This window comes from Phalaenopsis equestris, unplaced genomic scaffold (genome assembly GCF_001263595.1).
Source record: "Phalaenopsis equestris unplaced genomic scaffold, ASM126359v1 Scaffold000617, whole genome shotgun sequence".
Lineage (NCBI taxonomy): Eukaryota > Viridiplantae > Streptophyta > Magnoliopsida > Asparagales > Orchidaceae > Phalaenopsis > Phalaenopsis equestris.
Window position 1 is genome coordinate 166,808 of NW_018165057.1, and position 12,415 is coordinate 179,222.

A 12,415-nucleotide genomic window follows, 5' to 3' on the forward strand; every position below is an offset into this window, starting at 1 on the left:
CCTTGGAAAATCTAGGAAAGATATTTGGGCACAATTGCCTACGCTCAAGATAGTCTTGATCAAGAATCATATGAGACAATCCTCACTTCATTACAATGTGTTAAAATTCAACATAATTATAATGAACCAAATAATTCCATTGCATATAACAATGCGACAATAAATCACATCTTGCATTAGAGGGATTGAGGTTTAACTCCTTTCCAGACAACATGTTGAATTTATTCATCCTGTAAATAATTAGAAAAAAATATTTCTTTTTAATTACTGGATCTATGTCTAAGCTATGAATCAAACTTTTTTGCTGATTAATTCAACACACATTCTTAGCTTTTTGTGTTAATGCCTAAAATTTTGAATAAGGAAATACCAAATTGATTTTTAGAATGATGGGAAAAATTTAGAGCCACCAAAGAAATCCTTTCAGAACCCATCAATGATCTCAATCCAACGTGGGTTATGTCTTCTCCACAGCTCGGCAAAATAAGAAATGAAATATTAGTCGATGGAATGTGTGAATTATTATTCTTCTGTCAAGTACAAATTTCATGGATCTTTGCTTGTAATCTATGTCATCAACAAGATAGAGTCAACGTCAAAGGCTTATGACGTACTTTCTTCATCAAATGGTGGTCACAAATCGTTGTTGGTGATAAAATAATTCAAATTAATAAAATCATTAATTCGAATGTTGAAAATAATTGAGAACAGAGATCCTAAGAGTTTTCACTTAAGGAAATTCATGATCAAATTAAAAGGAAATATCATTGAGAATCTCCAGATCAAATCAAACAAAAAATATAAGAACTTCATCAGAAACAGATGAAAGAATTATTTGAATCAGAAGACGACATGCCAATCTTTAATCAAGGATGAGATGACGAAGAAAATTATGATCGAATGGTGACTTACCTCAGCTCAAATTAATGATAGAATATTATAGTGGACCCCACTGAGGTTACTTCAGAAAAAAATTATGGATAATAATGACTGTAGATAAAATAATACTGGTTGATAAATAGTGACTGCAATAATTTCGGTTGGTGTAATATTATTTTGAAATAATTCATTGTTTTATGTCACATCCAACGGATGTGTTATCTTTTATTTAATTATATTGTATTAAGTTTGGAGTCCGCCCTCTATTATAAATAGGGGCCCTTGTTTTCTTTGCCTTGTTTTCTTTGCGGGGTGTAAGTTTGAAGTCTTCTCAGTGTAATATAAAAGCGTCTGTCTGGTGGTTCCTTCAAGTCTTCGAGTCTCGTGCTCTGTAAGTTTCTACTGTTTTAAATATATATTTCTATTTTTATTATATCCTTGTTTCAATTGGTATCAGAGCCAAATCTTGTTAAAATATGATTTGGTATAGAATATATTGTAGATTTGAATTTAGCTGATGTTAAAAATGAATCAAGATTTGGTATCAGAGCCAAATCTTGTTTAGAGATTTGGCATCAGAACTAAATCTTTGTTTAGAGATTCATATTTTATATGGAATTTCATAATAGTTTTATCAATCAATTGAAACCAGGATATAGTAAAAACAGAAATATATATTTAAAACAGTTGAAACTTACAGAGCACAAGACTCGAAGACCTGAAGGAAACACCAGACAGACGCTTCTATATTACATTGAGAAGACTCGAAGGAAACTTACACACCAGCAAAGAAAACAAGACCCCTATTTATAATAGAGGACATACTCCAAAATTAATATAATATAATTAAACAAAAGATAACACATCCGTTAGATGTAACATAAAGTAGGAAATTATTTCAAAATACTATTCCACCAACCGGAATTATTACATTCACTATTCCACCAACTAGTATTATTTCATTCACCGTCATTATTACCCACAATTTCTTCTGAAGTGACCTCACTGGAGGTCCACTATAATATTCAGCCATTAATTTGAGCAGATTTGCTCTCAATTTTCTTCGTCATCTGACCCTTGATTAGAGACTACATTTTCATCTTCTGATTCAAATAATTCTTTCATCTGTTTCTGATAAAATTTTTGTATTATTTGTTTGATTTAATCTGGAGATTTTCGAGGATATTTCCTTTTAATTTGATCATAAATTTTCTTAAGTGAAAATTTTTGGGATCTCTATTCTCGATTATTTTCAACATTAGAATTAATGACTTTATTAATTTAAATTTATCACCAATAACGATTTGTGACCACCATTTGATGAAGAAGGTACGCCATAAGCCTTTGACGTTGACTCTATCTTGTTGATGACATAGATTTCAAGTAAAGATTCATGGAAGTTGTGCTTGGCAGAAGAAAAATAATTCACACATTCTATTGACTAATATTTTATTTTTTATTTTGCCGAGCTATGGAGAATAATTAATCCATGTTGGATAGAAATCATTGATGGGTTCTTGAAAGATTTCATTGGTGACTATAAATTTTTCCCATCATTCTAAAAAACCAATTTGATATTTTTTTATTCAAAATTTATGATATTAACACAAAAAATCAAGAATGTTTATGCCTTGGATTAATGAGCAAAAAAAACTCGATTCATAGTTTGGACGTAGGTCTAGTAATAAAAAAGAAATGATTTTTTCTGATTACTTACATGATGAATAAATTTAACCTGTTTAGTTTGGAAAGGTGTTAAACCCCAATCCCTCTGATGCAAGATGCGATTTATTGTCGTCTTGTTATATGCAATAGAATTATTTGGTTAATTATAATTATGTTGAATTTCAACACATTGTAATGAAGTGAGGATTGTCTCATATGATTCTCGATCAAGACTATCTTGAGGGTAGACATTTGTGCCCAAATATCTCTCCTGGATTTTTCAAGGATTATTAATTTCATAATCCTCTAAGTTGATTTCGAGGATTTTTTCTTTCGTTGTCTTTTGCACAAATTTTGTGATTTTTTAGATTTATAAATCAGGAGTTTGAGGAGATTTAGTTTCTGATGTGAAGATCATTGGACTTTCATATAAATATTGTTATAAATTTATAAATTTTCGTGGATTCACATTATGTTGACCCCTACCTCCCCCTCTAAAGGTGAAAACACTCAGTTGCGGTGTCATTCTAACCCTTTGATGAGGGGTGATCCACCCCTCTTTGTTTTTCTCCCTGCAAAAATTCATGAGTGAGAAAGTCAGGTAAAAAATTAGTATTACCTGCAATATATTCCATATTAAATTCAAAACAAGATAACTGAGCTTGCCAAATGACAAAGATTTGTTTAGAGACAAGATTTTTTACGTCTCTTTGCAGTATATACTTAATTGAATCACAATCAATTCGTAATAAAAATTTCTGATTTAATAAATCATCTTGAAATTTGGTAATACATTTGACTACCGAAAATATTTCTTTTTTGATGATCGAGTATTTTTCTTGAGTGGTATTTCACTTGCTTGATGTAAAGTGAACTAATTGTTCGGTATTAAATGTTTTTTGTTTTAAGATTCCTCCATAGCCAATATTAGAGACATCTGTTTCTATTATTTTAGGGAGAGACAGATCTGCTATATGTAAACACGGTAATATTTTTATCTTTTGCTTAATTAATTGGACAACTTTAATATGATTTTCTGTCCATAGATTATGTTGTTTCTTTAATCTATTATAAAGAATAATAATATCTAAAATAATATCTTTATAATAGTCCGCTACATAATTGAGCGAACCCAAAAATCTCTATAATTGACGGAGATCAGTGATTTCATCTGGAAATTTAGAAGCGAATTCAATGCTTCTTTCAATTGGAATATTGTATTTCGGACAATATTATGTTCTAAAAATCGTATTTCGGTTTGAAATAATTTGATTTTGGGCGCAGAGATTACTAGCCCATTATTTTTAGCGAATCATTGAAATGTCTGTACATGTTTAAAATGTTCTTCTATTGATTTAGAGAAAACAAGTACATCATCAATATAAACTAATATATAATTAGAATATGGATTGAATATTTCAGGATTGAAGATTTCATTTTTCTGAAATTCAGAAGGAACATTTTTTAATCCAAACGACATAACATTCCATTCATAATGACCAAACGAAACAATAAAAGCCGTTTTATATCTGTCAGATTCATGTATTTGAATTTGCCAGTATCCAGATTTTAAATCAAAATTTGAAAATATTAGAGATTTACTTGAGCGATCTTTTATTCGGTATGAGAGACTGAATCCATTATAGAACTTCATTTAATGCTTTATAGTTAATAACTTATCTAGGCTTATTTCTTTCTTTTTCTGCATTATTCATAACATAGAATGCAGTACAACTCCAATGTGAGCTAGATTTTCTAATTAATTTTTTATTAAAGAGTTCATTAATTTCTTCTTTACAAATTTTTAAATTTTTGACAAGGTCGTGTCTTTGTCTTGATATTTCTTTCATCAAAATTACCAATATATGATAAAACAATAGTGTTTTTTTTATCCCAAAAAACAGCTGAATTGTTACCACAAATTTCTTTTAACATATTTTTATGTAAAGTAAAAATTTTTTCTTATGAAATTATTATTCAATTTTTCTTTTATAGATAACAAAGTAATCTCTTCTTGTAAGAAATTAATTTGATTTTGTTTTAACTTAAATTTATTTATTTCATTCAAAATAATTTCTGTATGATTAGTAATAAATTCAAAAATAATGATTTTTCCAAAATTATTAGAATATATGCTAGTATTATCGATTTTATTAATTGACATAATTTTATAAAGAAAAGAAGTTCCCAAAATAATATGTTGAGTTAAATTTTTAACTAATAGAAAACGAGTATTAATGCAAGTATTATTTTTGCAAAATATTTAATTTTCATTTTATTTGCAAACGCAGAAGTTCGCTGCTGCCTAGTTTAAGTAAAATATTTGGAAGATATTATTCCTTCTTGAATATAGTTCATATCTGCTCCACTATCAATAAGACCAGTAAGATTAAATAAAGTATATTCTCGATTTATATTTAAAGTAATAGTTATAAATCATTTATGCATAATAACTTTTTGTAAGTAATTTAAAAAAGATTGTTCTAAATTTTTATCCTTTTCTACTGATATTTTAGTAGTTGTATTATTTAATTCTAATTTTAGTAATCAAGTATTTATTTTTTCTTGATTTTTTCAAAAAATATTTATCTCAGATTTTAAAATATTAATTTCATTTTTTAAATCATTTATAGTAGTAGGTATACTATCAATATTTAAAATTAAAGCTTTATTTAAAACTTCTTTCATTGAATATCCTTGAAAATGAATAGTATTAGAAGAGGATGATTCTCCTCTAGATTCAATTATTATTTTAAACATTTTATTTCGAATCTTTTCATCTTCAATTTGAGATGCAATTTTAAGTATTTCTTCTTTCATTAAAGAAAATAAAGTAAATTAGCCTTTCATTTCGATTATAGATTTGTAATAATTTTCATTATTATATTTACACTCAGATTCTGTGCAATTATTTTCATCAAATTCTGATTAATAAAAGGAATTGCCCTCAATTTCGTCTGAATTGTCAGGCGTCTCCGAATCTTCAGGAGATGAATTTAATATAATTTTGAAAATAGATTGCTTAATAATTTCATCAGTATTAAGCTCATTTATTTTCTTTTTTACTATGCATTTATTTGCATAGTGGTTAGTTTTGCCATATTTGTAGCATTTTATTTCTTTGATTTTTTTATTTTTGTTTTTCTTATGAGAAATCTTTGGACTTTTCTCTGAATAATATTTTTCAGAGTGCTTATGATATTTCTTATTTTTGCGAAAGAATTTTTCTTTTTCTTTTGAAAATCTAGGAATATCATAAGTAAATTGTTCACAAAAAACGCCTAATTGCTTTCTTTCTGTCAATTTTTCTTTTTTAATTTGATATCTCAATTTGAGATCTGTACATAAGGCTGAGCCTTCTTGTACACAAGTATTTATCGATTGTCCCTATGTTAGATTTTCATATTGAATACGTTTAATATTAATATCTTGTAATTGTCTTTTTACTTTATCAGCAAAAAGATTAGGTAAACCTTCAATAAATTTTTGCTTCCAGTGCGTACTATTCGCATCTGGTAGAGACATTACTCTAATTAAAAAGACATCTTTATGCCAACGAAAATGTGTCAAACTAGGACATCTTAATTTTTATAAAAGAAAACGAATTTGTTCTCCATTATCGGATACTATACCGGTAAAATGCTGTAAAGTATTGATAATTAATTTATAAACAGCATCAGTATTTTCTTGATTAGGATTTCCTATTATTGTAGGACTTAAAATTTCTTCTCTTTGTTCTTGATTTAAATAATTATCCCATCAGCCTTTGAGAAGACCAGTAAACCCACATGTTAACTGAGTTACAATTTGATGGTCTCGATTATTATAACTTCTTGCTGTAGAGGCATAAATCATCATTCTTTGTAATACGATTTGTATGTGACGATCATTTATACCATCAATACCTCATTCATAAATATTTGATGGGTTATAATCATTTTAATATTTATTATTATCTTCTTCATACAAAACATTTGTAGGGGTAGGTCGAGGATAGTGGTAACGACCGGTCTGCCTTGTTTGATACGAAGATGAGGCTCTATTACCTTTTATTTTATGTATTTTAAATAATTCTAGTTCTGAATTATTAATTATTATCTTTAAATTATTTATTTTTCAATGTATTTTATTTTTATTTTATCATTATCAAAATTTTTTGATTGATCAATTAATTGATCATCTTTATTTAAGATTGTTATATTAGTGCTTTTTATATTTTTAATTAATTCTTCAAAATCTTGAGTCGATGGTCCTAGGTGGAAATCAGGATGTAGAACAAGTTAGCCAAGATGCTAACAGAGATGTTGTTATAAGATTCAATTCAAGAAGATCCATTACTCTTCTAAGGATATCTTATCTCTCTTCTAATATATCTCAAAATGATTCAGATGAATTATCAACAATAAATCATAATAAATGATGAATTATCAACAATAAATCATAGGATAGATAGAATAAATCTATCAAATAATAATTTATTACACCCAAATATGGTAGAAAACCTATCTCGGCAATCGGCAGCTAGTTTTAATTTCAATAATGACTGATTTAAAAAAATTTGCTAAAAAATAAATTAGACAAACTTTAATCAACGATTATCTGGAACCAAAATATGAATCATTTAGAAATTGATATCGTAGTTATACCACAGAAGATGATAGAAAAAAAATCTCTGAAATTTATTTTAGTATCAGAGTCAAATCTTGTTGATAAATAAAGTCATTAATTTTAATATTTTAGCATCAGCTAAATTTTTTCAATTATATATATATATATATATATGTATGTTTAATTAAAAAAATAAAATGAAAAATATTTAAATTTATATGTAAATGATATTTTAATATAAATAATAAGATTTAAATTTCACCTCAACTCTTAACATTCTATGGTTGTGTGTCTAGGGTTGTCAAAATGTTTCTTTGTTCGCAAAGAGCTCGTGTCGGCTCGTTTAACCTCTAAACATGACTTCCTTGTGCTCCTATTATTTTCTTTTTCAAATGCCAAGAAGGTTGGAAAATTAGGGATATGACTTTCTTTTACTCTTTTTATTTTCTTCTTGTTTTTTTAGTAATTCTTGTACATTAATGAGAAAACTGAACCAAAAGTATTATTTTTGCATATAATTAGCTGGTTTAATTAAACTAGGATTTTTTATTTTTCTTTCACTTATTGTTTGATTGCAAGTATTTATAGTTGAGCGGTAATTTAAATGCAAGATAAAGTTGGTACAATATTTGGAATTCATGTGATCACTTTTTGTTTATTCTGAACTAAGGGCCCATTGTATCACTTTTTTTTTTTGTTTTTTTTACTTTTGCTTTTGAAAAAATATTTGATTAGCATAATTTTTGAATGTTTTTGGTTTTTTTTTGTTTTTAAAAAGAAATCACCTCAGTTTTTAATATACTCAAAACGTCTAAAATATGTTTGAGTGTTTTTAAAAACTACCACACCCAAATTTTAATTCTTATGTAGCAACGACAATTCTAAAATGTGTTGTACCTATGTCGGACATGTATCAGACACCAACACTTGTCTGACACGCTCTAACACTTCTTGAACACTACAAAATATACGTTTGAATTTTTTTTAGGCTTGAACACGTCCGAGACACATCCCAACACCACATTAGGCATGAGCTTAACGCGATTTCGAGAAAATGGGACACATATTAGAAAATTATAAATATACGTATAGTCTTATTTTTATCTCATAGTTGAAACCACCTCATCTCTCGTTATGTTGAAGCTCACTCTAATACTCGTCAAAATCAAGCATCAAATGTGCATCCAATATTCGTCGAAGTCGAACATTTGTAATTCTCTCTTTGTAATCATACAATTTTTAAAGTTTTAGTAATTAAATTGGATTATAAGTTGGATGAATTCTTTTAGAACATATTATATCTAATTTTAAAAATTAATTTTTATAAGTACGACGTTTTATAATATAAATTAAATTTATGAAGTTAAATTTTATGATTGCATAATTTGTGTTGTGATATTTTTAATAAAGAATAATAGAAAAATATATATTTTTATATTAATAATTAATTAAATATAAGAACGTGTCCATTACGTGTCCTGTCTTATTTTTTTTAATTATGTCGTGTCCCCGTATCATGTCGTGTCCTTTTTTTTTTTTAATTATGTCGTGTTTGCATATCATATCGTGTTCATGTCCCCGCATCCGTGTTGGCGCTTCATTGTTTAATTCAAATTAAAACATAAACAAAATAAAATACAAGTAAAAATTAGAAAACAAAAAAAACATAAGAAATTCCAAACGGGACCTAAGAAAATGAATTAAAAATTTAAAATAATAATAAACCAACTTGGGCAATTATGCTGAACATTGTCTAATGGAGATATTCCAATGCCCGTCTCCATTTGTTTTACATTTAAGTACTAGAAATCTCAAAAGTCTTGCATTTGTATTATAGCACACTAGTAATATTTGCAACCAAACAATCCCCTTTTCGTAAGGACTTTAGTAAAACAGTACATAGGGCTGTTTGGCTAAATGATTTAGTAAATCTTGTAAAAATAGGATTAGTAAATTCGGGAGATGTTAAATCTTGAAAAATTATTTTTCATGATAGATGTTGAATTGGGTTAAATTCTATCAAAATTTGTTAGAGATTTTTAAAATTGGAGATTTAAATTAAGGAGAAGAAGAGGTACAATGAAGAGAAGTTGTCTAAATATCTTCAATTTTACTTTTCTAAGGATTTATTAAATTTGGGATTTAGCCAAAAATGGAGTGACTTGATTTAAGAAGACAGCAGGATTTATGCGGCTTAAGAACCCGTTTGACAAAATTTTACTTAAATCCTGGCTAAATACTACAACCAACCAACCCCTAATATTTATAAACTTATGATAGCTTTCTTATTTTTATTCTATTAGCTTGAGTGACATTCACACGCAGAGTCTCCTAGGTTATTCCTCAATTATTGATAGTGGTAAACATATTTTTTTTCTTTTGTCTTTCTTGCATATGTTTTCACATTTTCATGCACCATAACACTCCTTTCTCTTATTTTTTTATCCCTAGGCATGAAGATCAAGACAAATACGCCAATAGCGAAGAAGGCGAGGGAGGGAGTGATGGAGTTCCTGTTGATGAACCATCCGTTAGATTGCCCCATTTGTGATCAGGGAGGGGAATGCGACTTGCAGGACCAGTCGATGGCATTTGGCTCAGACCGTGGTCGTTTTACAGAGATGAAGAGGTCCGTGGTTGATAAGAACCTTGGACCATTGGTTAAGACGGTGATGACTCGATGCATCCAGTGCACAAGGTAATTATTTTCTCTTTTAGGCTTGGGTCTTTTTGTCTTGCGATCCAAAACTTGTGCTTTTTTTGGTTTTTAGTTGTTGTACATACAATTAGATTTCAAATTATTCCTTCTTGGGGCTGCTAGGATTTCAACCTCAATAAACATTTGTGTAAAGGGATTCAAAGTCAGCTTTGATATTAAGTAGAAAAACTCTTAAGGTGGTGTAAAAGATTTTCCTTTGCTTAAATGCCTTGTTTTTCTTTTTGTTTGTGAAGCTTTTCATTATAAATTTTGTGTTTGTTGCCACCTCTTGCTTTTGATATGAAATTCTTATGTTCTCCTTGGTCTTTCTCTTTTTGCCTTTCCATTTCTCTTGCTCTCATCAATTCTCATCAAGTTGCTGGAATTTCTTAGCCAATGCCGATGGGAATTGGCTTGCTTTTTTTACACTGTTTAAAGAACTATCCTATGTTTCTTTTTGGTATATCTAGCCATGTACCTCCTCAAAATTTTGATCGATTTCAACTTTCACTTCAAGGGGCTTGCACTTTGAATTTCTCTTTGAAATTTCTGATTTATCTATTCTTAGCTTATTTTCTAATGATTTTTAAATCATGGGCGCATAAATTTAAATAGGTCTACCAGGGATTATCTTTTAAGAAATCTTACTCATGATATTTTATTTATATTTTATTAAAGTTTTAGCTGATTCTATTTTATGTTGACTTTTCATGGGTCTATTGGTCTTAGATGGCAGCATTTTAGATGCTATTTTATTTGCCTTATCAGGGCAATTTGGATTCTTTTATTATAATCCGGTTTTGCACTATGCTCCCAACATTGATGTGAATGAGCTTATGACCCAATAAATAGCCACTAAATCAATACCGTGACACAATAATAGTGTTTTCTTAGACAAGTTATAAAATTTTTCATCACTATCTCTTACAGGTGTGTCAGATTTGCTTCTGAGGTTGCTGGCGTGCAGGACCTTGGCATGCTAGGCCGTGGCAGTGGAGAAGAAATTGGAACATATGTGGAGAAACTTATGACAAGTGAGCTTTCTGGAAATGTTATAGATATATGTCCCGTTGGTGCTCTTACTTCAAAGCCATTTGCCTTCAAAGCTAGAAATTGGGAATTAAAGGGCACAGAGAGCATAGATGTTACTGATGCGGTGGGATCTAATATAAGAATAGATAGTAGAGGACCAGAAGTCATGCGCATTCTTCCACGCTTGAATGAGGTTTTACTCATCTCTTAAGTCTTTTATTTGAAAATAATTAACATGTATCAGTTATTTGATTATCCTCCTAGTTTTCTATTCTGGTTTGATTTGTAAGTGCATATTGATGTTGAGCAAAATTTGATTTTCTAGTAATGGTTGTTTCAGAACTAGATTGACGGAATATATAGCAAATTAATTTTGTTGGGGAGAGGAATAATTCTTGAAATATCGACTGAATCTATTCCTACTTTAATTTTATGACATCCTCTTCTTTAAAATTTACCTACCATCACTAGATTAAGAGATTTGGTATCTCTTAAGGGCTATTGTGTGAATATTATTGTATTGTTTTGAAGAGAATAAGTTTAGCATCGAGGTTGAGGTTATTATTTTTGTAGCTAGTTATTTTAAACGAGGAATTTTCATTGGGGTGCAGGAAGTGATGCCTATGCTTGCCCCTGGAAGTAAAGTTCCTCGTCTAATTTTATGTGGAAAAGTGTGGGTTTGATGGTCTATGCATTTTTCTTTATGAGGGAAAGCCATGACTTCTAGAATTGAAATTCAATATTTATGTGTCGTTTTTTCTCGTACCTGTGAGTTTGTGTTTGGTGTGGATGGCATTTGTGATAACTTTCCACGGGCCATCTCTCAGCCACCAACTGCAAACTTCATCTAAATGTTGTGCTTTCCAAATTTGTAAAGGGTATTGTATGTTTTCATAAGAAATACAAATTACTACATGAGGTGAACTAATTAAAAATGGGAGGGTGTGATACACTTTTGCTTACTTTGATTTTTATTGATCTATCTCATTAAGTGTTTAGTTGACTTTAATTTAAATGTGTTCCTTTGAGGAGTATATCATTTCCCAAAAGTTAAAATTGGAAGTTTGAATAACTACTGTGGGCATTGCCTGTACTTTGAACTAAAATGTTTTGGATAAACTACTTGTTGTCCAACTTTATTTTTTTTTGCTTTAGATCCACATTCCTTGGATGTATTGATCGAACTTTCTAGCCTTTTAACCTTGAAAATCTGAGAATCATTGATTTTTTTTAGATTTTGACCTTGCAATTGTCAAAAGAACTATTTTTGTTTTTATTCTATGATTATGTTACAGTCATTTTGTTGTCTTATGTTTGACTTTTTTTTTTGTTTTTAAAATTCTTCATGAAAATATTTGTACTTTATACGCCATGCTTAGATTTAGTGGATTCTTAAAATTTTCTAGGAATTTATGGTTGACAATTTAACACCAAAACCTTGACATTATTGGGTTGCCAATTCTTCAAGTCATCTTTGGCGGTTTTGCAATGGGGCATTCTTTCCCTTTATTACTTGCTCCAACTACAATTCCA

At 29.1% G+C, this 12,415-nt stretch overlaps 1 protein-coding gene across 1 annotated transcript in view; it reads left to right on the plus strand.

Annotated features, from left to right (window-relative positions):
• LOC110029957 (NADH dehydrogenase [ubiquinone] iron-sulfur protein 1, mitochondrial) overlaps positions 1-12,415 on the plus strand; it is a 50,304-nt gene that overhangs the window by 1,537 nt on the left and 36,352 nt on the right. Inside the window, exons 2-3 of the mRNA XM_020732464.1 lie at positions 9,604-9,850; positions 10,781-11,075. Of these exons, the coding sequence (XP_020588123.1) occupies positions 9,604-9,850; positions 10,781-11,075 (542 nt within the window). The remainder of the gene's footprint in view (positions 1-9,603; positions 9,851-10,780; positions 11,076-12,415) is intronic.